The 27921-nt window shown below is 48.2% G+C and overlaps 1 protein-coding gene across 1 annotated transcript in view; it reads right to left on the bottom strand.

The window, feature by feature from the left end:
* DZANK1 (double zinc ribbon and ankyrin repeat domains 1) overlaps positions 1-27921 on the bottom strand; it is a 1079146-nt gene that overhangs the window by 751500 nt on the left and 299725 nt on the right. The window contains exon 8 of the mRNA XM_086926915.1: positions 5350-5467. Coding sequence (XP_086783041.1) covers positions 5350-5467 — 118 coding nt within the window. The remainder of the gene's footprint in view (positions 1-5349; positions 5468-27921) is intronic.

Below are 27921 nucleotides of genomic sequence, written 5' to 3'. Positions count from 1 at the left end.
AGCACAATCCCAATCCATCCATGCCCTCCATAATGTTTAAATTCAAGACAACCCACAGAAAGACTAGGCCCATGCAAGACTCACTACCCCTGGGCATAAATAAAGGTTGAAAAGTAGGCAAAATGGTTGGAGGCCTAACAACAAAGCCTGCATTCAAAATGGCCACTTGCCTGCCAAGCACATGGCCAGTGCCTGTAGCTGCACTCAAAATGGCCACCAGCCACATGGCATGTCCCTCCCCATGAACACCCCCAAAAATCGAAAAACACTGCAAAATCAGCACAATCCCATTCCATCCATGATGTTTAAATTCAAGACAGCCCACAGAAAGACTAGGCCCCATGCACCACTCACTACCCCTGGTCAAGGCCCCAACAACAGGTCAAAAATCGAAAAACACAAAATTTTACAAAAAAAAAAAATCGAAAAACACAGAAAAATCAGCACAATCCCAATTCATCTATGGCCTCCATGATGTTTAAATTCAAGACAACCCACAGAAATACTAGGCCCATGCAAGACTCACTACCCCTGGCATAAATAAAGGTTGAAAAGTAGGCAAAATGGTTGGAGGCCTAACAACAAAGCCTGCATTCAAAATGGCCACTTGCCTGCCAGCACATGGCCAGTGCCTGTAGCTGCACTCAAAATGGCCACCAGCCACATGGCATGTCCCTCCCCATGAACACCCCCAAAAATCGAAAAACACTGCAAAATCAGCACAATCCCATTCCATCCATGATGTTTAAATTCAAGACAGCCCACAGAAAGACTAGGCCCCATGCACCACTCACTACCCCTGGTCAAGGCCCCAACAACAGGTCAAAAATCGAAAAACACAAAATTTTACAAAAAAAAAAAATCGAAAAACACAGAAAAATCAGCACAATCCCAATTCATCTATGGCCTCCATGATGTTTAAATTCAAGACAACCCACAGAAATACTAGGCCCATGCAAGACTCACTACCCCTGGCATAAATAAAGGTTGAAAAGTAGGCAAAATGGTTGGAGGCCTAACAACAAAGCCTGCATTCAAAATGGCCACTTGCCTGCCAGCACATGGCAAGTGCCTGTAGCTGCACTCAAAATGGCCACCAGCCACATGGCATGTCCCTCCCCATGAACACCCCCAAAAATCGAAAAACACTGCAAAATCAGCACAATCCCATTCCATCCATGATGTTTAAATTCAAGACAGCCCACAGAAAGACTAGGCCCCATGCACCACTCACTACCCCTGGTCAAGGCCCCAACAACAGGTCAAAAATCGAAAAACACAAAATTTTACAAAAAAAAAAAATCGAAAAACACAGAAAAATCAGCACAATCCCAATTCATCTATGGCCTCCATGATGTTTAAATTCAAGACAACCCACAGAAATACTAGGCCCATGCAAGACTCACTACCCCTGGCATAAATAAAGGTTGAAAAGTAGGCAAAATGGTTGGAGGCCTAACAACAAAGCCTGCATTCAAAATGGCCACTTGCCTGCCAGCACATGGCAAGTGCCTGTAGCTGCACTCAAAATGGCCACCAGCCACATGGCATGTCCCTCCCCATGAACACCCCCAAAAATCGAAAAACACTGCAAAATCAGCACAATCCCATTCCATCCATGATGTTTAAATTCAAGACAGCCCACAGAAAGACTAGGCCCCATGCACCACTCACTACCCCTGGTCAAGGCCCCAACAACAGGTCAAAAATCGAAAAACACAAAATTTTACAACAAAAAAAAAATCGAAAAACACAGAAAAATCAGCACAATCCCAATTCATCTATGGCCTCCATGATGTTTAAATTCAAGACAACCCACAGAAATACTAGGCCCATGCAAGACTCACTACCCCTGGCATAAATAAAGGTTGAAAAGTAGGCAAAATGGTTGGAGGCCTAACAACAAAGCCTGCATTCAAAATGGCCACTTGCCTGCCAGCACATGGCAAGTGCCTGTAGCTGCACTCAAAATGGCCACCAGCCACATGGCATGTCCCTCCCCATGAACACCCCCAAAAATCGAAAAACACTGCAAAATCAGCACAATCCCATTCCATCCATGATGTTTAAATTCAAGACAGCCCACAGAAAGACTAGGCCCCATGCACCACTCACTACCCCTGGTCAAGGCCCCAACAACAGGTCAAAAATCGAAAAACACAAAATTTTACAAAAAAAAAAAATCGAAAAACACAGAAAAATCAGCACAATCCCAATTCATCTATGGCCTCCATGATGTTTAAATTCAAGACAACCCACAGAAATACTAGGCCCATGCAAGACTCACTACCCCTGGCATAAATAAAGGTTGAAAAGTAGGCAAAATGGTTGGAGGCCTAACAACAAAGCCTGCATTCAAAATGGCCACTTGCCTGCCAGCACATGGCAAGTGCCTGTAGCTGCACTCAAAATGGCCACCAGCCACATGGCATGTCCCTCCCCATGAACACCCCCAAAAATCGAAAAACACTGCAAAATCAGCACAATCCCATTCCATCCATGGCCTCCATGATGTTTAAATTCAAGACAACCCACAGAAATACTAGGCCCATGCAAGACTCACTACCCCTGGCATAAATAAAGGTTGAAAAGTAGGCAAAATGGTTGGAGGCCTAACAACAAAGCCTGCATTCAAAATGGCCACTTGCCTGCCAGCACATGGCCAGTGCCTGTAGCTGCACTCAAAATGGCCACCAGCCACATGGCATGTCCCTCCCCATGAACACCCCCAAAAATCGAAAAACACTGCAAAATCAGCACAATCCCATTCCATCCATGATGTTTAAATTCAAGACAGCCCACAGAAAGACTAGGCCCCATGCACCACTCACTACCCCTGGTCAAGGCCCCAACAACAGGTCAAAAATCGAAAAACACAAAATTTTACAAAAAAAAAAATCGAAAAACACAGAAAAATCAGCACAATCCCAATTCATCTATGGCCTCCATGATGTTTAAATTCAAGACAACCCACAGAAAGAATCAGTCCACCCACCACTGAGTACCCCTGGGAAAAGGCCCCAAAACAGCCCAAAAATCGAAAATCCCAAAATTTTAGTTGCAGCAACTGTAATGCCCCAAACAAACTTACTTGTAAAATTTCTAATCCAACAGTGATCCAAAGAAAGTCAAAAAGGCCTCAAATCCAAAGATCCAGCAGCATCCACAAAAGGTAATCCTTCCAGGTCCACATCCGAATGAAAAGTGACCAGGAGATGGACAAAGCACTGGGAGGAGCCTGCTGAACAGGAACAGGAAGTTGAAGACTATGGGGCACTTCCTTCCTCCCACCCCCCTGCCCCCCTCCCCAAAATGGACTCCTCGCTAAAAAAGTGCAGGCAAATGTCAAACTAAGGAGTTATTCACATAAAAATCATCATTTCTAGAAGGTTTATGCTGCTTGCTGGTGGATTTCTTGTGCAGAATTGCAAATTTATATTTTCGCGCGCCGCATCTCAAATCTCGCAATTGCGAAGTACCGCGAGACGTGATCTCGTCGTACTCGCGTTGACAAACTATCGCTGGCAAGCCGCGATGACGTAATCGCGCTCGCCAATTCCCGCGGGATCACACAGCAAGATCCAAAATGGCGCAGCACTCGCAAACTATCGAAAAAAACAACTCGGCAAACGATGATAAACGCCGCGCGCCGCAAAAATTGTATCACCAACGCCGCGCGCCGCCAAAAAAATCCGCTGCGTGCGAATTTGCGGATTTTGCGGGAAATCCGCAAATCTCGCGGATTGCGGATTTCCCGAAAATCCGCAAAATCCGCGAGCGGAACGGATTTTCCGCCCACGCTTACTACACCCACCCTGACAACAAAGCCAATAGTGAACTATGAGGCAAGTAAGTTGTCACATAGAACCTTCTGGGTTGTCTGGGTTGTTATTATGCATGGACAACATTATAGTTTATTAAATCAAACACAGGTGGTGATTTTGTATAGTGCATATCCTGAACTCCTGTATTTCAAGCTGCTCATATGTCATAATGAAAAAAAAGAGGCAAAGTGAAATTGGACTATTACCTAGCATCACACAATTTGGTCAAGTGAGGAAGTCAGGATTTATCCCAGGTTTTCTGGTTTCACATTGTGCGATTCTATTTCATTCTAATTAAATAGTCGTTACTTCCTTTTAACACTTGAAACTCCCAAGCTAGCAATAGCGTCCCCCTTAACCCCTCTCCTAACAATGCCCCACTCTCACCATGTTGCACCAATGCTTCTCTCGGGCACACTACAGACCATATTTAGAGGCCCCTGGGAAAATATTTGCGAGTAACCATGAAATAATGCTGCCCTGGTAAATCTGTACCTCATATACAAGTCTTGTTCATTCAGTTCGAATAGACCCATCTTTCACTTATACATCTAGTTTTTATCCTTTGCTCATTTACCTGACCATCACATAGGCAACAGCCATTGCCCTTTATTGTGCTAAACTGTAGAATGTATAAAGTGCATCATACCCCTGACGAGGCCATGCACTCTCTTTGTAATTTCTGTGAAGGTTTTTCGAATGTCTTTTAAACCTCGTTATTTTTTTGGCAGAAAATGCCAACTTTGCCTTTTTCCCCTTCATATGGAATTTTTGTGTGACTTTTCTGCCTTTTTCCTAAAGTGTTCGAAGTGTACTGCTCTGCTTTGTTGTGAAACTCCATGCGACACCTTTTTTGCACCGCCAATTCGGTTTCACCTTTGCGACAATTTATGCATTTGCAATACCTTTGTAAATCAGTCAAAGATATAATGATGTGCTATTTGTGTCACAACATCTTAGTAGGTGCCCTTTCAAATGGAAAAAATGTATCCCAGTTAATGTACTCGCAATGCTGCATTAAACAGGTTAGTTTACATGGGTGGTTTACTTTGTACTAGAAAGATTAGTCGAGATCAGTCCATCCCTATAACTTATAAGCAGAAAACGTTACCAACCATCCTCTAAGTACGGGCGGATGCTGAATAAGGTGTTCACAAACCTCAACAAACTAACAGACACCACGTGCTAAGGGTAAAACAAAGAGCACACACGCAAATACACACTTTATAGCTTTCTTCAAACCCCGTCTCACTGCAGCTGGCACAGACACGTTGAAAAATAAGTAGCCATGAGGTAATAACGAATCAGTGAGACTTACGAAATCTATGTTTCCTCACCAATGACAGCCCACAACAAATGAGTTACAAGCAACAACATGTTTGAATTCGAAAACGGCATTTTTTGCGGTAGCTTTGGAAACAGGTTTTTCCTACCAAAGGTATGAGGAAACATTTGTACGAAATAGAATTCTTTTGAATTACATATAGGCCAGAAGACATTGGAGTGTTAAATAAAAGCGGATGACCTGGGCTCCCTCTGGGGGTGGGAGTCGTCGTCCTGGCACGGGTGGGACAGCGGAACCACATTCCTGGCAGAAGCGAGCGAACGGGTCTGATGGGCGGGGCGCTAAGCACTGTGCACACCTAGAAACAGAAGATGCACACGATCAGTCTCCGAATAATAGGGCATGAAAACAGTCCATAAAATATTATTTTCGAGAGCTTACCAGGATCTTCAAGACCTGAAGGGTGTGAGAGCAGACATCAAGCATCCGTAAATGACCCCCACTGTTTATGTAAATAGCATGTGATGCTCCAAGGCACAAGGGCACTTAAAAAATATAACAGTGTGTTCTTCTGTGCATCTCTCCTCTATAGATGAAGTTAAACAAACATCCTGTAACCACTTTGACGACTTCTTGTATTACAGATACCCACCCAGAGAAGTCTACCCCTGTATCCCGTATCACTTTCCGCTTGGTAGCTAGGCTGCGCTTCTAACTGCCCCACCCTACCCCTTACACACAGGAAAAACTCCCCTCCTTTCCTCCTGCCCTCTTCCCTCACCTAGGCCCCTAAATTGTGGTGTCTTGGGCCACTAGGCCCACATGCTGCATTAATGACCACACAGACACAATAGTGAGGTACTGTGAATGGCCCAGGGCACATGCGTCCCTTTTATTAGCAGGGTCACCTGACTGGTGACGCCTGTGATGGGTGGGTGTTGGTGTGAGTGTAACAAACAGAAAAACACTAGAACGTGTCCCAAATGACACTACATCCCTCTCAATCTTTAATGAAAAGAAACAAACAATCTGCCAGGCAGCGCTGGAGCTTTGGACTGCATGGTCAGGATGCTTTAGTCCACCTTGGCAATGTAGTTCAAACCGGCCTGGCCTCGCGGTGTGTAAGTCTATTTACATAGTTCTAATAGCAGTGCATTTGGAGCGGTGATGGAGTCCAGTTTGGAGATCTTGCAGGCTCTCAGGTTCCAGTGGATGACAAACCGACACTTATTGAGGATGACCTTGGTGGATGAGGCCCTTCCTTGGAGGCGACGTCCTTGATGATCTCTCCAGTTCCCGATAGCCGAGCAGCTTCAGACTTGCCTCTCCTGCCTGGACTACCCACTCACAGGAGTTTCCTGGAGGGCCTTCCTGCCGGGCTGCCATGGGACCTTGTGGACTGCGCAGGCTTCGTGTAGATCATACAAAGGCGTCACTGAGGAACTGCCAACAGGACCACAGCCAAGTCGCTCATGTAGCCACAGAGGGTGGTGTCTCAGTCTAGGTGTTCTCGCCATCAGGGCTCAGGTTCTGTGCCTTCCTCAGATGGTCTTTGGGTGACTAGTCTGCGTCTGTGACCTCCGTGCTTCCCGGTGCCTGTCCTGGAGCTGCTGGGGATGCATCTCTCTAATCCGGATTCCCCTCTCACAGGAAGTCCATTGAGGCCCTTGCCCCTGGATTGCCACATGACCGCATGGGCTGTGCTGGCCTTTCGTAGGCCATGCTCAGGGGTCGCTGCAGAACTTCCAACAGGGCCACGGCCTAGCCTCGTGTAAGCCCTGCAGGCTTCCGGATCACAGGGACCCACAGAAAGTTCCTGGGTGGCAAGCGTCCTCAGCGCCAGGAAATTCCTTGACAAACTCCGGCTGTCTAGAGTGGGTAGATCAACTCTGGTGGTATGATGCTGCTTCGATGTTCCTGGTCATGATGCACTTTGAATGATGAAGAACATGGTAACTTTCCTTCAGTTGGGCAAACAGGCGGCGATCTCTTGCTTTTGGTGACATCATGGATTGAGGAGGACAGGAGGGACTTTGTGGCTACTTGCAGTTGTCATCCAGCAGGTGCTCTTGCTAGGCGTGGTGCTATCGATGCCAAGCAGCCGGTGACAGGTGAGAGGACGGTCGATCTGTGAAGCGCGCGACCTGGATGCAGATCGCGCTTTCTAGCGGCTTATGGTTGGTCCTCCCGCGAAGCTATCTCCAGTGACATGTCTGCACCCGGTGGCTGGCTTGTGCTGATGAACACCTTCTCCAGTGCTGGAATGAGTCCTCTGTCCTTTCGCTCTTCTCCTTTCCTTCTTGCGCTCCTGTGGTGGTTGTTTTCCCTGTGGCGTTGTGCCACTCTCATTCCTTTCTTCGCGGAGTGGCGTCATGTTGTGCTCTTACCCTTCTTCCGACCAAGTTAATCACGCGGATGTGGCGGCCTGCCACATACATGTCTTTTGTTTGCGCCACATGAACATTTTGCTGGTCGTGTCCAGTTCTTGGGACAATCTTTCCTTTTCTGCGGACCTGTCGCAGGTCTGTCCTGTCGGTAGGACTTGCTTCTTCCTCTTGAGGACCTTTCACAGCACCATCCCTTCCTCAGGGATTTCGCAATGCTCCTCTTCTCCTCACTAGAGGGAGTTGTGCTTGCGCCTCAAGGCTGCGCTGTCGTGGCGCTTGATCCTGCCTCCGTTCAGGCATGCTCGGTGGGGTTGGTCCCTTCAAGTGACGCGCTCCTTGCTTGCGGTGCAAATGTGGCGTCCGGCCACGTGTCGCCTGTCCTCGGAGCCCACGTTGACACATAGCAGTGGCAGCTTGTCACGTGGAGCGTGCAACTCTCCTCTTGCCTACCTGGGGCTATGGCGACTCCATCTTGAGGCAGTGTGAGAGAGGACACTCTGTTGTCTTTGGCATTGCTTCTTCTCTTTGGAGAGGTCTCTCTTTCTCCTGGGTGTTTGCCCGTGCTACCAAGCTTCTGGGTCCATGCCTTGCGCACCTCAGACTTCACACTCTTGAACCTTCTTTAGGTCACCCTCTTCTGGAGTATGGCGTGCCCATTTTCCTTCTTTTTTGCGGTGGAGGCAGCACATCACTAGGGGTGTTTGATGTGGTTTCCTCGCTTGTGGTGGCGTCGACAGCCATTGCGGTTCCCGCCGTGCTCACTCATCTCCTCTAGGACTTTTCCCCTTCTCTCAGACTGACACTCAGTGAACCTTCGCTGGGGAAACAGATCTCCAGCTGCTGGCTGTGACAGCAGTGCTTGCTGGCTCTAGCTGTCTGTGTTGAAGCGTTACTTCTTTCCTCTGGGGACCGAAGCAGGGTTGCCGATGTTACATGCGGTGGTGCTTCTCACAATCACTGCAACCTGCAATTCAGTAGCTCATGCTGCTTTATTCCTCTTGCCTGTTGCTAGGCATGGCCTTTCTCTATGCTGTGGGCCACGTCGACCCTGCTGACGGTTTTCCTCATGTACCATGCGGTGCACTGCCTGCAAGGTAACGCAGATGGTACAGCAATTGTAAGTCATTCTGCCCACGCGGGCCCTGACGGTATGGGTCGGGTGCAGCTTGTGGTGCAGCAGTGGACTGTCATGAGCGCTTCGGAGGTGCTCGTATTGAGCCGTGCGCTCTCGCGGCAGTGAAGATTCACATCCCTGGTGCATGGAGATACCGGTGCGGTGAGAGGTGCTTGCACTGCTGTGGTGTGGCCTCAGTTGTGTGAACTGCTGATGGGGCCTTTACCTGCCAGTGCTTCAATTATGAGTCGCACAGTGCCATCGTGGCTGCGGTCCTAGGCGGGGACTGGCGATTCCGGTGCGCTGCGTTGGCCAGGCACCGTCTCAGTTCTTACCTCTTTTGTGGGGCAGTGCGTCCTCCGGTACTGGTGCGGCCAATTGCACCATGTTGACCCCGGTCAGGGCCTCCACTGCGAGTTAATGTGGACCGGTCTCGCCACCCTGCCAGCGGTGCCAACTGGGAGGCTACGGGCTCGCTCTATCCCACTGCGACAGGATCAGGCAGCCTCTCATAGTACCGGGTGTGAGAAGTTGGCCCGATATGCAGCGTTCGCTATTCTAGCGACCACTATGTATCGTTCCAAACGACCCTTATGGTGATTGGTTGTAAGTCAACCTTAGACCAGCTATCCTAGTAGCGTGGATACGAGCAGTCTTCGGGCTAAACTCTAGAGGGCGTGTTAAGCCAGCTGTAATACCATCACATACCCCTTGAACACCCAGTGAAAGGACACCACACAAGTGTTATGAAAATAAACAGTATATTTATTAGAATCACAACAGCCCTGTACTCTTTATGAGGACAGGGTACTAAGCACAGAACCAAAGCTCTTAGAAAATACTTCAAATGCACAATTTAAAACAAGTGCCCGAGGGCACGGAAAGTTTTGTGGTCTCGGGCGGACCCGATAAGGCAAGTCGGAAGCGAGGGACTCGGGACCCTAGAGTAAGGAGGCTATGCAGGCACCGAAATGCCGAAGTTACCTAGCCACGAGGGCTGCGGCTGCACAAGTCTTACAGGCGTCGGGGGTCTTCGCTGACGAGCCAGGAGCCGGAAGAAAAGGAGTTGCTGGCCGGCGACCAGTGATGAATAGTTCGTAGAGATCCAAGCCTGGATCAGTGATTGTTGATACCTGAAAGCAGAGGGGACCAAGTTCGTACTACTAGCCAGTAGTCAGAGGGTACCAGGAAGGCACCGGTTGGCCGTCACCTCGACTAGGTGAGTGGGCGACGCTAGGCTCTGCAGTCTCACGGACCAGGAGGCGTTGTCGGCGACCAGGATGGAGGTGCGAGCTGTCCCACGAAGGTTGGTGCTGTCGGCGTCGCTGGGCCCAGGATTGGGGCAACAAGCCTTGGCAGATCTCAGGGCCACGTGGTGGGCCTAAGATGGCGTCTTGAGTGGACAAGGAGGGTCCGGGGTGCTCCTCTCGAAGAAGGGAGCAAGGGCCGATCTGGAGCAACCAGACCAGCAGCGTTGGTTGTCGGATGTCGTCAAAGAAGGGCACAAGCCAGCGGCTAGTGACCAGACAACGTGCTGAGCAGCGAGCAGAAGGGCCCCACGCAGATCGTGGAGATGCTGGGAGACTGCACTTCGGTGCTGGAGCTACTCAGGGTCGGGGCTTCTCGGACCCCAGAGCACTCACCAGAGAATTGCTTCGATGGTCGTGCTGATTAAGAAAGCGTGCAGGTTTTGATGATGGCCGGTCCCTCGAGGTCTCGTCGCACCCACAGATCTCAGCTGAGCTGACGACGTGGGTAGAGGTCAGAGGTGCCAGGGAAGCCGGTTCTCGTCGAGCTGGGCCGTCGGATCCTTGAGGAAGGACTTGCAGCAAACCGCAGAGTTCTTAGGTGGTGCCTGCGGATGCAGGGTGACTACTCCTTAGCCACAAGGGAGAAATCTTGAGAAGAGTCTCGAAGTCCTTTCGTGGAAAGTATTCTTGATTCAAAGATGATCTGATTTGGAAGGGTCCCCGCTCCGGCCTTTAACCTAAAGAAAGGGGTGGGTACATGACTAGGTCCTGCCCTAGGGGTGGGACCAGGAAGGGGGGTAGTTACACCCCTCTCCCCCTGCTGGACTTTCCCCAGGTCAGGGGCTGCGCGCCCCTGGAACTGGTTCTAGCCGGCAGATGCGTAGTGAGCACCGGGGTGCCACTCCGCAGTCACCTTCTTGCAAAGCCCTAACTACCCAGAATACACAAACCCTGTCTGGGATGGTGCGAACACCGCCCCTGACAGGAAACCCTTTGTCCAAGCTCTCCTCGCTGGAAGGACTCCCAGCAGCAGGAGGTCAGACTCGTGTCTGTGGTGGCAGCGTCCATTTTGTGGAGCTGAGGCTTCAGTTAACTTTAACCGGGGTTCACAGTTACGTACATGTCGTGTCCCTCTAGAAGGGCGGAATGCTAACCTCGTCACCAGAATTGATGAGGGGGCAGCATCCCGATTCGTATGACACCTTACTCGACATGTCTTGATAACGCGATACCGAAGTTAGCGATATGGTAAGCGCTATCATGGAACAGCCATTGGGTCTTGGTTCCGCAAGCTGCAACCGGGCTCGGCTCGTGCCAAAGCCCAATTCACACGATTCCATGCACTCTGCCTTCAGGATTGTCAAGGCCTGCCATAGGAGTGACTAATAGGAACTCGGGTGTCCATTTTAAGGTTAGGTATAGGGATACTATACCTACAGCAACGGGCGAGTACGCCACGTTGCCCCAGCTGTCGTGCAGCCAGTTGTGTCAGATTTAGGAGGCCAGCCAGGGGTGGCATAATACATGCTTCAGCCCCTGGTAGGCCCTGGGTACACCTATGCCCTGAGTTACAGGGTCTGATAAGGTGGCCCAGTACCAATTGGAAATGTACCTAGGGTACATGGTATCCATTTTACAGAGAGAGCAGTAGGACTGGGGTCCTGATTGGCAGGGTCCCAGGCCAACTATGTCGTAAACCAGCTAAAACACAGGGCAAAAAGTTGGGGGCAACCATAGTCAGGAGGTACCTTCCTACACAACCCCCCCCCCCCCCCCAAACGAAAGGAGATAAGGCTATCCTTGTCCAGGTAAGCCTCTATTACCTAAGTGGCCATATAAGGAAGGACCAGCTCTGGCTTGGTTTCCCCCTGTGTCATGGTCCACTAGGCAACCCCTCACCCTAAGGGTATCTGAGGGTCTCCACCATAGGGAATCTCTGTCTTTGGTGTGTCTTGGGAAAGAAAAAGGCTGATGCTGGGATGGAGTGCTGAAGTGAGGCTCCTCTACCTTTGGGCTCAACTTCCTCCAATCACCATCCATCATGTGTGCCTTTCTTTCCTTAGCTGAGATGCACTGTGCTCTCAGGGTCAGCCTCTGGCTACCTAAAGCTGGAGGCTGAGTCCCTCTGTTTGGCTTACTGGAGGGACAGGTCAGGTCTGGGGTTGTGAGGCCCCATGTTTGGCTGTGCCCAACAGTGTCCAGCTGTGGGAGGTCCCTAACTACTTTTAAGGGGGATCCCTCAGGAGTCTGATTTCTATTCACTTGGCTAGGTTTACCAGCTTCAGTGATCCTAATCTGCTGATTGGGAAATTCTTTTGGACAGGGGGCCCTTTGGGGTCCACCACTGGCCTCCCTGACCTCTACAGCCCTGGGCTGACTGAGGCAGGGTAGAGAGGGGCAGGTTACCTGCTCCAGACTGGGTCCCACCTGGGAAGGTTCCACTGTCATCAGGGGCTCTGCCAGGCTAGGCCTGACTACCTCTGGGGCAGTTCCTTCACCAGGGGTAGAGTCAGTTCCCTGAGGAGGCTGGCTCTCACCTAGTGTCTGGGAGGGGGAAGACTTTTCGTCCTCCTCAATGCTCTCTGTTTGAGTGGAGTGATCCATTGTTTCAGGCTTCACAACACTATTATCGGTCTGAGTTTGAGCTGTGGCCATCACAACTCCACCAACCTTTTCAGGAAGGGACTCAGTTTGGGTTTGGGCTGTGACCATCACAGCCTTGCCAACCTGTTCAGGAAAGGCATCTTTCTGGGATAGGGCCGTGACTGGCACAGCCCTCCTGACCTGTTCAGGGAGGACTTCTGGGACTGGGGCTGTGGTTATCACTGCCCCACTAACCTTACCATGGAGGTTTACCATTTTAAAATGGGTTTCTTGCTCTACCTCAGCCCAGGCTGAGATCTCTAAATCATTCCCCAGTAGGCAATCTACAGGCAAGTTTGGGGACACTGCCACTCTTTTGTGACCAGTGACACCTCCCCAGCTGAGATTTACCACTGCTATGGGATGATCTCTCTGCACTCCATCAATGTTCACTACCTGGTATGTGGCACCAGGCATAAGTTGCCTCGAGGGGACTAGGCTCTCAGCCACCATGGTGATGCTAGCCCCTGTGTCTCGGTAGGCCTCAACTTTTGAACCATTGATGAGGGGCTCCTGTCTGTACCTGCCCAAAGTGTTGGGACAGGCTGTGAAGTTGGCAAACCCCATGCCAGTCTCACAGACAAGAGTATCTAAGTCAGGGGACCTGGTTAGGCCAGAGTCCCCAGGTACTCCCAAAGAAAATGCACCCAGATTCTTGGGGGCACTCCCACCACCTGGGGGATTACTACTAGTAGTAACAGGAGGCTGGGAAGCTTTATTTGGGGGTATGTTCTCCTTATTGCTGTTGCCCTTGGGACAACTGCTGTCAGTTTTGTAATGGCCCACCTGTTTGCAGGTGTGACAATAAGGTTTCTTTTGGGTTTTGGGAGAAGTTTGGGACCCACCCTTTTCAGAGGAATTTTGGGGCCCTGTGGTTTGATCAGAAGATTTATTCCCACCCTTCTCTTGAGGCTTGGTCGATTCCTTCTTTTGGTCACCACCCTGGTTCTTCGGCCTGACCCTGGTTCTGACCCATTTGTCCGCCCTCTTACCCAATTCTTGTGGAGAGGTCAGATCAGAGTCTACCAGGTGCTGGTGTAATAACTGGTTCTGACAATTACTTAAGATTTGCTCTCTCATAATTAGATTGTACAATCCTTTAAAATCAGTAACCTTACTTCCCAGTAGCCAGCCTTCAAAAGCCTTAGTGGCACAATCGACAAAGTCAGACCAGTCCTGAGACTGAGTTTTCTGGGTATCCCTGAACAGCAACCTGTACTGCTCAGTGGTTAGGCCGAACCCATCAATCAGTGTGTTCTTCAGGACCTGGTAATTGTTAGCGTCCTCTACTCTAGCAGTGAGGAGCTTATCTCTACCTTTACCTTCAAAGGAGAGCCACAAGATAGCTGCCCACTGACTCTGGGGGATGCACTGTACAGTGCAGGCCCGCTCCAAAGCAGTAATCCATTTGTGGATGTCGTCCCCTTGCTTAAAGGGGGGCACTATCTTATTCAGGTGCTTAGTGTCTAAACTCCTGGGTTCCCGTGGGGGAATGCTGCCACCAGTGGGAATTGTCCCACTCAATTCTTGCTCTCGAGCAAAGGCGAGTCTTTCTTTGGCTAGGGCAAGTTCTTCCTTCTCGATCCGCAGATTGACTTCCCGCTCCTTCGCTTCGTACACTCTCCTCTGAGGGGATGTCATCCTCTTCGAGCAGAGCCTCGAGAGCCATTGGTTTGAATGGATCTGTTAGAGCCTCTCGATAGAGACCTAACTCGTCCACTCCCAATGTTAAGCTGGCCTGAGAGAGGCCCCAGGGGTCTCCTAGTACCATTCTCGTGCCGGCTTAAGTTGTCCTGAGTTAGCAGACTAACTATGACTGGACCTTCGTCTGCCTCGTCCCCAGATGTCTCTGGCTCCTCGTCCTCCTCTTCACCTTCTGCGGAGAGATGGATAAGGTCAGGGTCACCTCGCGTTCCCTCGAGGGGGGGCATATCCACTTCTGGATGAGAAGGGTCGGTGTTACCCGCCCTCCTTGCATCATAAGTCTCCAAGAGACCAATCAGAAACGGAATGGTAGGGTTTGCACCCTGTTTTAACTTCCGAGATGTACAGATCTGTCGCATCTCTTGGAAGCTAAGTGCAGCATATCTGGAGGTGACCTGTGGAAGGTCGACTGACACAAGGGGAGACTCAGAGTTTCCTCCTTTGTCTGACATGCTGCTTCTAGTGTGGTGTAAGTGATGCACCTACCTACACTATATGTTTACCTACTGATCCCTTGCTAAGAGTTGTAGCCAAGGTGTGCTAAGCCTTGAGGAGCTGCAACAGCTGGTTCAGTAGAACTCAGAGTATTCTAAGCTAAGTTATATGTACCTGGAGTACTTATGTGATCTTTCACAAGATATTCTTAGGATACGCGTGGTAAAACAACAGCAAGCTCAAATCCCAACCGCTGCTCACCAATGTGAGAAGTTGGCCCGATATGCAGCGTTCGCTATTCTAGCGACCACTATGTATCGTTCCAAACGACCCTTATGGTGATTGGTTGTAAGTCAACCTTAGACCAGCTATCCTAGTAGCGTGGATACGAGCAGTCTTCGGGCTAAACTCTAGAGGGCGTGTTAAGCCAGCTGTAATACCATCACATACCCCTTGAACACCCAGTGAAAGGACACCACACAAGTGTTATGAAAATAAACAGTATATTTATTAGAATCACAACAGCCCTGTACTCTTTATGAGGACAGGGTACTAAGCACAGAACCAAAGCTCTTAGAAAATACTTCAAGCGCACAATTTAAAACAAGTGCCCGAGGGCACGGAAAGTTTTGTGGTCTCGGGCGGACCCGATAAGGCAAGTCGGAAGCGAGGGACTCGGGACCCTAGAGTAAGGAGGCTATGCAGGCACCGAAATGCCGAAGTTACCTAGCCACGAGGGCTGCGGCTGCACAAGTCTTACAGGCGTCGGGGGTCTTCGCTGACGAGCCAGGAGCCGGAAGAAAAGGAGTTGCTGGCCGGCGACCAGTGATGAATAGTTCGTAGAGATCCAAGCCTGGATCAGTGATTGTTGATACCTGAAAGCAGAGGGGACCAAGTTCGTACTACTAGCCAGTAGTCAGAGGGTACCAGGAAGGCACTGGTTGGCAGTCACCTCGACTAGGTGAGTGGGCGACGCTAGGCTCTGCAGTCTCACGGACCAGGAGGCGTTGTCGGCGACCAGGATGGAGGTGCGAGCTGTCCCACAAAGGTTGGTGCTGTCGGCGTCGCTGGGCCCAGGATTGGGGCAACAAGCCTTGGCAGATCTCAGGGCCACGTGGTGGGCCTAAGATGGCGTCTTGAGTGGACCAGGAGGGTCCGGGGTGCTCCTCTCGAAGAAGGGAGCAAGGGCCGATCTGGCGCAACCAGACCAGCAGCGTTGGTTTCGGATGTCGTCAAAGAAGGGCACAAGCCAGCGGCTAGTGACCAGACAACGTGCTGAGCAGTGAGCAGAAGGGCCCCACGCAGATCGTGGAGATGCTGGGAGACTGCACTTCGGTGCTGGAGCTACTCAGGGTCGGGGCTTCTCGGACCCCAGAGCACTCACCAGAGAATTGCTTCGATGGTCATGCTGATTAAGAAAGCGTGCAGGTTTTGATGATGGCCGGTCCCTCGAGGTCTCGTCGCACCCACAGATCTCAGCTGAGCTGACGACGTGGGTAGAGGTCAGAGGTGCCAGGGAAGCCGGTTCTCGTCGAGCTGGGCCGTCGGATCCTTGAGGAAGGACTTGCAGCAAACCGCAGAGTTCTTAGGCGGTGCCTGCGGATGCAGGGTGACTACTCCTTAGCCACAAGGGAGAAATCTTGAGAAGAGTCTTGAAGCCCTTTCGTAGAAAGTATTCTTGATTCAAAGATGATCTGATTTGGAAGGATCCCCGCTCCGGCCTTTATCTTAAAGAAAGGGGTGGGTACATGACTAGGTCCTGCCCTAGGGGTGGGACCAGGAAGGGGGGTAGTTACACCCCTCTCCCCCTGCTGGACTTTCCCCAGGTCAGGGGCTGCGCGCCCCTGGAACTGGTTCTAGCCGGCAGATGCGTAGTGAGCACCGGGGTGCCACTCCGCAGTCACCTTCTTGCAAAGCCCTAACTACCCAGAATACACAAACCCTGTCTGGGATGGTGCGAACACCGCCCCTGACAGGAAACCCTTTGTCCAAGCTCTCCTCGCTGGAAGGACTCCCAGCAGCAGGAGGTCAGACTCGTGTCTGTGGTGGCAGCGTCCATTTTGTGGAGCTGAGGCTTCAGTTAACTTTAACCGGGGTTCACAGTTACGTACATGTCGTGTCCCTCTAGAAGGGCGGAATGCTAACCTCGTCACCAGAATTGGTGAGGGGGCAGCATCCCGATTCGTATGACACCTTACTCGACATGTCTTGATAACGCGATACCGAAGTTAGCGATATGGTAAGCGCTATCATGGAACAGCCATTGGGTCTTGGTTCCGCAAGCTGCAACCGGGCTCGGCTCGTGCCAAAGCCCAATTCACACGATTCCATGCACTCTGCCTTCAGGATTGTCAAGGCCTGCCATAGGAGTGACTAATAGGAACTCGGGTGTCCATTTTAAGGTTAGGTATAGGGATACTATACCTACAGCAACGGGCGAGTACGCCACGTTGTTCCAGCTGTCGTGCAGCCAGTTGTGTCAGATTTAGGAGGCCAGCCAGGGGTGGCATAATACATGCTTCAGCCCCTGGTAGGCCCTGGGGACACCTATGCCCTGAGTTACAGGGTCTGATAAGGTGGCCCAGTACCAATTGGAAATGTACCTAGGGTACATGGTATCCATTTTACAGAGAGAGCAGTAGGACTGGGGTCCTGATTGGCAGGGTCCCAGGCCAACTATGTCGTAGACCAGCTAAAACACAGGGCAAAAAGTTGGGGGCAACCATAGTCAGGAGGTACCTTCCTACACCGGGTATCAGGGCTGACCCTCGCTTCAATCCCTTGTGGGCTCTGGGCTGCCGTATGGCGTGCACACTACATAAATCACAGGAAAAAGTCATCTTTGTTGTTTCACTATTGATGGAGTTCATATGGCCGACAGGCAAGCAAGTCCACTCATTACATTCATTTTCTAATATGCATTTCCACTACATATTACAAGTAAAAGATGTCAAGATGAGAGTTGCGAAAAAAGTAGAGTAGGTCTAGGTCATGCGACTGAGAATCACTAAATCAAAGCCATCCCTTCTATTGCCATAAAAAGAGGACTAGAATGACCCCATTAAAAACTTGAAAAAACTAGAAACAATGTCTCAACCGGATTCAATAAAAAAGGCAAATACATATGTATGTACACAACATTACCTAAAGGAAACAAGCATTTGCAATTCAATAGGTTTCGACTTTACTAGAGTATGAGCTTTTGGCATTGTAAATGACAATACCATTTAGTCATCAGCACAGCTCAACCGTGCCTCATGACGAGCTGAGCTCGTCATGAGCATCGAAGGGGTTAAAACAGATAAATAAAAGGCATTGTCATTTACAAGGCCAATAGCTTAAACTCTCGCAAATGCAAGACCTATTGCATTGCAAATGTGTGCTAATAACATTTTAAAAAGCTTTAGGAGGGAGTTTGTCCTGTTTCAGGCAGGACAAAGTTTTTTGAGAAAACAGTGCGTGAAGGCCGTAATTAAACCCTACCGAGTAACAACACACGTAACATGGAGTGTCGCCATTAAAGGTTACAAACTTAGACGAGGCAGTACTAAGAAGGGACTACTAAGCCTTTTGACTTAGGCACAGCCACAGTTTACAGTGGACATTGACACAAGCTAATGAAAAATATAGGATGGAGAGTGGGCATTGTTTCAATTCCCTACCTGAATACAGCATGCCTCGCAGAGCACGGCATGCACTGCCCAGGCTCGACCTAAAAAATGGTTGTTCAATCTGAATTGTGCTGCATTCCCTTTTCGGACCTTACATCTTAGCATCTAGACACTCACAAGGGTAAGTTATATCTAAAATTAAAACAATGGAGTATGGGCTTAGAAAGATGTATCCCATGTGTGCTACGAAAAGCACCCGTCCGTTTCAGCGGAGCACGTTTTTCTTTCTTAATTTTCGCCATCCGGCCTGCTCTATTAAAAGCTAGATTAACATCAACACCTGCAGAAGAGGCAAAGCTAGGATGCAACAGCCTATACAAATAAAAAAATTGTGACATTTCTGTTGCCACTGAGACCGAAATTAGAGACATCCATGACTGTGAATTGTGTGCTGCCTAGAATGAGTAGCTTATGTATTTTGGCTCATTTGGACCATTGCTGAGTTGCAAAATTGGTAGTCACTTTCAGGTTGAAGCCTAAGACAGCACAGCTGTCTTGTTTGCTAAAAGCGTCTTGGGGATATCCAGGAAGCTTCCTTCCCTGGTAATACATCATACACAACTCACATTTGCACGCTTTTGATTTGCTGGCGTTGTTTTGGGTTGTCCAGGGTGAATTTATCCAAACCCATGAAGCATTGCCTATTTACTGTATTCTTCCATGGGCTAGCTTTGTGTAAACAGGTCATAAAGTCTTGTACTTAGGTTCTTACATTTGCTGTGCATTCAAAGACAGATGTCAAAAGTCAGGCTGTCTCTTCTGAGGGAGCTTGGTGTTTACTTTTCTTTCTCTGACCTCGAAGTGAAAGGATGTGAATGTCACAACCTTGCTGTAAAAGAAAGCCTTTTTTTCCAAAGCACAACAACATGTAAATGTCTGTGAATAAACTGAGCAGATATTTTATAATATATTAGAATTAAGAAAGCACAAATGAAGCACATTTGTTGTAACTATGAAGTGTGGATGAAACATATTTAATAAGATCAAAAATCAATACACTAGGTGATTACATTACCAAACATTATCGTAAATGCGCTGTATATTTTTATCAATAAAACTGTATGACTGTGCAAAACAAATTGGCTATTTCAACTGAAAGATTTCATTTTCCGTACCTGCCCTTCCGAATACATTTTCTGTCACTTAATACTAATGAGAATATCAATGGAAGGTGCAGGATGAGGATGGTGCTATTTATGACGTTTTAGATGTTTGGACAGAAGAGGAACCTCTCAGGTACCAAACATCTTTCAGCCAACATAGACTACACAAATGTTCATAAAAGAACAGACACAAAAACAAGATAGAACCCTCTGACATATCTTTAGCAATCTTTAAATCAGCATGACACATTTCTCAAAAATAAACCTGAATTATTTTTTAAATACACCTATTCTCTGGCAGTGAACGCTTTCTCATCATACAAAGACCAAGCCCAGCACTGACAGTATCAAAGCAAACTTACCTGTCACACCCACTGGGTTCAGCAAAGCCCAAGCTTCGCTCACACCACAGACCAGATTAGATACTTGCAGCTGCAATATAACATTTTCTAAAACGCAAAGCATAGGCGCAGCAGAGATAAAGCAAGCGAGTGTCCTCTATAAACAAAAGAGGTTCCTTCAAACGTTTTACTCCTATAGCGCAGGCAGAGTGCAGGTAAGGGTACTATGAGTCTCCTTCACACTCACAGAACAGATGAACCACAGCAGCATCAATGCTAACTGCACACACACAAAGCAGACACCACACATCAGTGCAAGAGTACCAAAAATAAACAGAGATGTGTTGACGACGGGCGCAGGCAGCAGCCGAGCTGCACAGGTAGCAGATACAGGCGGCTGGGGAGGGTGGAGGACAAATCGCACCCCTTGCAGCCCCACACCACTGGACGGGTGCACCGCGTCTTCATTTATGCACACCAACGAGCCAAACCTTTCCACAATAGATTCGACCCCCACACACACATACATTGTCAAGACGAGGTCTAGATTAGAGAGGAGCTCCTCCTTCCTCCTTAACCCACCCTTTTCTCAACTTGTCAGAGGTTCGGGTGGGATTAAAGTGCCTTGATGACCCTGTTCCAACCTGCCACATGATTCGAAGAGCCAACTCCGAGACTGCTGATGCCGTGCAGGGTCCCCGGGAGCTTCCGAGATGACCTGGAGCTTATGGGGGAGGGAGGGAGAGAAAGTGAAAGCACGCCATGCCTGCGTTGTGTTGAAATGCCGAGGGAGGGAAAGTGAAAGCACGCCATGTGCACGCTGTGTTGAAACGCCGAAGGAGGGAGGGAAAGTGAATGCGTGCCATGCGCGCGCTGTGTTGAAACGCCGGGAGCTATACGCGTGCACATCGCCTGTCGGGCGCGTGCACATCTCCTGTATCCCTTCGCAAGCAAAATAAAATCGACAACAATAGATCTCGCAAGCCGGCAGCACATGCGCTGCGTCGCTAGATGAGACCTGAAAAGGGAGACTCATGGTAGTTTGTTTAAATGTGCTCTTGGCATTATATATTTGAAAACCCAGTTCATACACAACAGTTATATCAGCGCTGTGAGCATAAAATGCAAAGGCAACCCTAAGAGACTTAGTGCACGTTGTGCTTGTGACAAAGATGACGGCGCAAGTGACAAGTGAGAAAAACAGCGAGAGACGCGGGGTGACAAAGTGATAAAGGATATATGTTCACAAAATCGCTTTAAACCATGACCAATCATTGCAAATAACCTTTCATGTTGAACCAATTGTTTTGTACATATATCCTTTATCACTTTGTCACCCTGCGCCTCTCACTGTTTTTCTTACTTATCACTTGCGCTGTCACCTTTATGTCACGAGCACAACGTGCACCAAGTCTATTAGGATTGCTTTTGCATTTTATGCTCTAAGTGCTGATATAACTGTTGTGTATGAACTGCGTTTTCAAATATATGATGCCATGAGCACATTTGAACAAACTACCAGGAGTCTTCCTTTTTTTTCCTTTAGATAATGTTGTGTGCATAAATGTGTATTTGCCTTTTTTATTGAATCTGGTTCAGACATTGTTGCTAGTTTTCTCTTACCTACCCAGATCTCAACCTGGTCTATGGGTTACACTCCTGTTGTCATTTACCCCATTAAAAACTTAGCACCACTTCTGTTTCTGGTGTTAACTCTCAAGGAGGGCGGTATGTGTCCCTAACCATCTGTGCCAAAATATGCAAACAGGGATGCCTATGTGTTAGAAAAAGAATGACAGAGCCAACTTCTCATAACAATGTTAAACGTTTGCAACATGATTTTCTAGTCACTGAGCGCCATCTCGTGGCTAATATTTTAACATATTTTACACAGAAGCAAAAGAGAGAAAAAGCGAATGAAATTTAACGTGGTAGGTGGGATATTAAAAAAATTCTTATGCGTCAATTCTTTTAACCTACTATTTCTGTAAACTACAATGCACGAACGGTATGCAAACAACTGAACATGTGCCATTAATATTTTTATTTCCCTAGCGGTCTGGAAATGGACCCCAAACAAACCCCGATAATCCTCATCGCCAGGGCTTTATATGGGATGGAAACACTGGGGGGTGTAGGTGGGGGATCACTTGACGGTGCGTGGCCTATGTAATGAAGTGCATGGCTTAAAAACACCTAAGCTAAATACCTGTCCTTAGCATAGCGTGCCGCCCGACTGCTATTTTGCTCTTTCTGACATTGCATCCAGATATATAATACAGCAAGTAACAATATACCTACAACAAGCTAGGACTATTGGCTTTGTCAATGATTGTTAGCTGCATAAGATAAATAAGCAACAACTATGGCTTCGCTGTGTAGAAGAATATTGAAAAAGCTTCAGTTCTGAATTGATGAGACTGTGAAAGAACTATAACGAGTCTCTTCGAAGTTACATCAAAAGCAGTAAAGAATGGTACTGCTGCAGAGTTAATATTTTTTTTTCACCCTGAGGATGAGGCCAGAAATGGAAAGCTCGAAACGGGCCAGTCTCAGCATCTGCTTTTTGCACCGGCAGGACCCGGTCTAGCTCAGGAAGCTTAAGACTCTTCTTTTCACGTAACCCCTCCTCTGAAGGTAACCCCTCTAAACAATGTACAAACAATATATGGATTTTTAGTCAGTTATAATGGCGCCTTGTATTCTCCACCTAAAAAAACAAAACTAAATCCCACTGGTCACAGTCAGTCAAGTACGCTTCAATTTTTCTCATGAGGGATACACAAAACAATTCTTTAAGTATTTTCTCAATCCGAAAATTGCTTATTTTTACAAATCTTAAAAAAAATCTAATAAACGTACACTATCGCATGTCAATTTAAATTTGGGGAAACCATGAAAAACCAATTGAAAACATTTCAATCCCTTTTTACATAAAAGCGTACCAGACAGTGCAGTTTTCGGGTAGCTAAAGACATCTAGGGAACATTCTGAAAGCTGATCTATGAATGCATTCAGTCCACTGCTTACCATTTGGTTTTGTGGTTTGTAAAATTCATATGCATGCTTTCTATTTTCTAGTTTTATTTGTTTTAGGCTGTCCAGGATGTCTGTGACCCTCCTGTGGAGAATAAGGAGCATAACCGGTTCACAACTTCTCTGACTTGCTGCACGAGTGCTCACTTTCTGTAAACAAGCCTTTACATTTTGATTTTATCTTGTCACATTTGCTGTGCATTGGAAGACAGAGGTCAAATGTAAGGCTCTGTCTTCCGAGGAAGCTTGGTGTTCACATGTCTTCCTCTGACTTCAAAACGAGAGGATTTATGTGACAATCTGGGGGTGTGAAAGGAAATGCTTTTTTCTAGCACACTGTCGTGTAGTTCCTACAAATCTATATAGGATCTGCGCATTTAGACAACATAAACTAAAGGATTGGTGTCCAGACTGATTCCAGACACCCCAAAGGATATATTAGTCTGTGGACCAACTAGCTCACAGTGCCACTATGGGCCCCCCCTACCAATGAGCAAATCGTTTCTGGCAACTATCGAACATGACAACCCTGACCAGGCGCGCAACACCCATTGGGCTCACCGGGCTTCAGCCCCCCCCGTCGCCTCCTCTGCCCGGGCTAAGATTACACGCACTGAAATGGTGCAAGAAGGCTGCGCATCCGATCCGAGAAAGTGATTTTTTTAAATGCTTTCTGAGAGGCCCAGCAGCCCGAGCCAGACAGCCTCTGAACAGTTTCAGCGAGTGAACCCCCCCTGCCCTGACCTCTTGTTTTCCTTTAGAGGGTCGCAGAGGTGAAATCCTTGCCTGAAGGCAGGGATTTCACCTAAGCACTTGATGGGTTGTGAGCATGGGGTGTGATGATGTGCACAGCAGGGGAAGGCATGGCCAGTTAAGGTGATGCTTTTCATTTGTAAAGGAATTTCTGCTGGCATCTTAGCCCAGGGTGTGCTGTCTGTGCACTTGTATAGATGTGTATTCCATACAAGTGCACAGACAGCAAACCCTATGACGCCAGCAGGAATTAATTTACAAAGGAAAAGCTTCACCTGCAATGGCCATCCCTTTCCCCCTGCTGTCTGTGCATTTGACCCACATTGATCTACACAGTGAGACCTTCAGGAGGGGCTGGATGCCAGGACACAGTGCTGCTGATCAGCTAGACTCCGCAGTATAGTATCAGAAGAGCAGGCAGCAGTTTTTTGTGTAAGTTCCAGTAACTTTAATGCATTTTTCAGCACAGCATTACCTACTGCCTGCATATCTAGGTTACTGTGAATGTTGTTCTTGACTTACATACATAGAAACGTCAAAGAGGACAGTCCCCTCCAAATATGCAAATGTAGTGTAAGTTTGTAGTGTTCATTTTTTTTGGGGTGCTAGTGGGTAATTTTAGAGTTCAGGGTGGGTGTGGGTTTTAGGGTGCCAGTGAGTAATTTTATGGTTCAGGGTGGGTTACGGGTGGGTTACGGATTGGGGTGCCAGGGGGTAATTTTAGGGTTCTGAGTGGGTATGGGTTTTGGGGTACCAGGGGGCAATTTTAGGGTTCAGGGTAGGTATGGGTTTTGGGGTGCCAGGGGACATTTTAGGGTTCAGCGTGGGTATGTGTTTTGGTGTGCCAGGGGTAATTTTAGGGTTCAGGGCAGGTGTGGGTTTTGGGGTGTCAGGGGGTAATTTTAGGGTTCAGGGTGGGTATGGGTTATGGGGTGCCAGGGGGGAATTTATGGTTCAGGGTGGGTATGGGTTATGGGGTGCCGGGGGGAATTTATGGTTCAGCATGGGTATGGGTTTTGGGGTGCCAGGGTTAATTTTAGGGTTTAGGGCAGGTGTGGGTTTTGGGATGTCAGGGGGCTATTTTAGGGTTCAGGGTGGGTATGGGGTGCCAGGGGACATTTTAGGGTTCAGCGTGGGTATGTGTTTTGGTGTGCCAGGGGTAATTTTAGGGTTCAGGGCAGGTGTGGGTTTTGGGGTGTCAGGGGGCAATTTTAGGGTTCAGGGTGGGTATGGGTTATGGGGTGCCAGGGGGGAATTTATGGTTCAGGGTGGGTATGGGTTATGGGGTGCCGGGGGGAATTTATGGTTCAGCATGGGTATGGGTTTTGGGGTGCCAGGGGTAATTTTAGGGTTTAGGGCAGGTGTGGGTTTTGGGATGTCAGGGGGCTATTTTAGGGTTCAGGGTGGGTATGGGGTGCCAGGGGACATTTTAGGGTTCAGCGTGGGTATGTGTTTTGGTGTGCCAGGGGTAATTTTAGGGTTCAGGGCAGGTGTGGGTTTTGGGGTGTCAGGGGGCAATTTTAGGGTTCAGGGTGGGTATGGGTTATGGGGTGCCAGTGGGGAATTTATGGTTCAGGGAGGGTGTGGGTTATGGGTTGCTGGGGGGCATTTATGGTTCAGCATGGGTATGGGGTTTGGGGTGCCAGGGGTAATTTTAAGGTTCAGGGTGGGTGTGGGTTTTGAGGTGCCATGGGATTAATTTTAGGGTTCAGTGTGGGTATGTGTTTTATAGTGCCAGGGGTAATTTTAGGGTTTAGGGCAGGTGTGGGTTTGGGATGTCAGGGGGCTATTTTAGGGTTCATGGTGGGTATGGGTTATGGGGTGCCAGATGGGAATTTATGGTTCAGCATGTGTATGGGTTTTGGGGTGCCTGGGGTAATTTTAAGGTTCAGGGTGGGTTTGGATTTTGGGGGGCAAGGGGGAATTTATGGTTCAGCATGGGTATGGTTTCTGGGGTGCCAGGGGTAATTTAAGGTTCAGGGCGGGTATGGGTTTTGGGGCTCCAGGGGGGTGATTTTAGGGTTCAGGGTGGTATTGGGTTTTGGGGTGCCAGGGGGTAATTTTAGGGTGTGGGGTGGGTATGGGTTTTGGGGTGCCGGGGAGGGATAATTTTAGGGATAGGATGGGTATTGGTTTTGGGGTGCAAGGGGTAATTATAGATTTCAGGGCGGGTATGGGTTTTAGGGTGTGAGGGGATTAATTTTAGGGTTCAGCGTGGGTATGTGTTTTGGTGTGCCAGGGGTAATTTTAAGATTCAGGGTGAGTATGGGTTTTGGGGGGCAATGCATCAAACTAACAAAAATGTGTGCTTTAATTGTTGTCCAGTTTCAAATGCAGAATTCACCACATTTTTTTCTCAGCTTGACCTGAGCATTAACCGATCCTGATTATCTGCCATTTTAGCTCCGCCCCATTAATTTACATTAGCCACGCCCCTTCCTCTGCCATGTTAGCCCCCCCCCGAAATTAAGACCTAGTTGCGCCCCTGACCCTGACCCCCTCAAGGATCGTGGAAACAGTGCAGTCATTTTTGCTCAGGCACGAGTGCTCACTTTGTCTCAGAGAGATACATGGAATAAACAGTGGGGAACGTTGTCAATAAGCATTTATTGAATGAGAGTCCTCCTATTCTAAAATACGTGTGATGCTACAACCATTAGACAGAAACAGATATATACGATTACCAGCACCAACAGAGTAAATAAAAGGTAGAATTCTACCATGGTGCTAAAACAGTGAATATATGCAGGCATATAGACACACGGCAGTAATCATTAGTACTCCTACGATGCGAACCCTGGCTTAGAGTACCTAGCATGCATGTAGGTGGAAAGCCAAGAATTCCCCTACAAAAGAGCCAACCCAATTACCTGATGGGAGGAACAAAGGACCCTGTCTTGGTCTCGAGTTGGACAACCCGCGAGTGATGTCAGACCAATGCGCGCTGGAGTGTCTGCGTGCAGGGACTTCAGCGTCTCGTGTCAGTGGGTCAGCATGGAAGTTTTCTCCTCTGGTTTGCTCAGCGAAGATGTGTTACTTATATTTCCAAAAGGTACCCTCAGGGGTTCTAACTAGATGTGCCATGGTACTGTGGGCACGTCGGCCAAGGATGACGATAGCGGTGAACCTTATACAGAGTTATTATGCGTTAGAAGGTAATCCTGCTGTGAAACTAAAAATCCTCGTGCATAATAAATGAGGCTAGTTTTCAGAGAAAACCACACAACATTTATTCGGCACCTAACTAGGTAAAAAGTCAGAGCCAGAACCGTTATGTAGAGGAAGGTAGGACAAATGTAGGTAAAAGGTTGTGCAACTACCTAGGCCTATATTGGAGTGAATTGGGGTTCATAACAACTTAACATTTAGATGGCTGTAAATTAACGGTGCAAATATTTCAGTTTTTATCAGAAGTAGGAAATCACAAAAGAAGCTTTCTTTTGTACTTCTGAAGTGTGGTGGAAACATATTTTAATACGATCAAAACAAATCAATACACTAGGTGAGTAATTTCCACAATATCGTTCGTGCACAGTATAGTTTTATCAGAAAAACTGTATGCCTGTGCAAATATAATGGTAATTTCAATTGAAAATGAGTTGTCTGTAATGGCAGTGCATTACCATCTCATGCAAACTCCACTCTATGCCACTCCACTCTACTCTATGCCACTCCACTCCACTCCACTCTACCACATTCCACACCACTCTACTCTACTCTTCGTCACAATACTTTACTCCACTCCAATCTATGTCATTCCACTGAATGCCACTCCACTCTACACTTCACTCAATGACACTCGATGAAACTCTACGCCACTCCTCACTGACACTCTACTCCATTTCACTCTACGCTGCTTCACTCTACACCACTATACGCTACTTTACTCTACACCACTACATTTTACTCCCCTCTATGCCGCTCAACAAGAATAACTTTATGGTCAGTTTTTTGCAGATATCCTTGGACACATCACCAGGACTCTCCCAGGAGTATCCGTGCACTTTACAAATCCTAAATCAAAATAAAATCAAACTCCACTCTACACATTCCATAACAATCCACTCCACTCTGTGCCACTCTACACCACTTCACTCTTCTTCACTCCATGCCACTTTACTTCACTCTATGCCACTTCAGTGAATGACACTTAACTTTATGCTACGCAACTCCACTCTACTCTACTTCATGGCACTCCACGTCACACCACTCTACGACACTTTATTCCACTATACAACACTTTACTCCACTCTATGACACTCTACTCCACACTGCTTTGCGTCACCCCACTCTACGCAACTCTATGCCACTTAATTCCAGGCCACTATACTATACTTCACTCTATACCAGTCCACTTTACAACACTCTTCACCCT

This window comes from Lissotriton vulgaris, chromosome 6 (genome assembly GCF_964263255.1).
Source record: "Lissotriton vulgaris chromosome 6, aLisVul1.2, whole genome shotgun sequence".
Classification (NCBI taxonomy): Eukaryota; Metazoa; Chordata; class Amphibia; order Caudata; family Salamandridae; genus Lissotriton; species Lissotriton vulgaris.
This window is presented reverse-complemented; position numbering and strand designations above follow the sequence as displayed.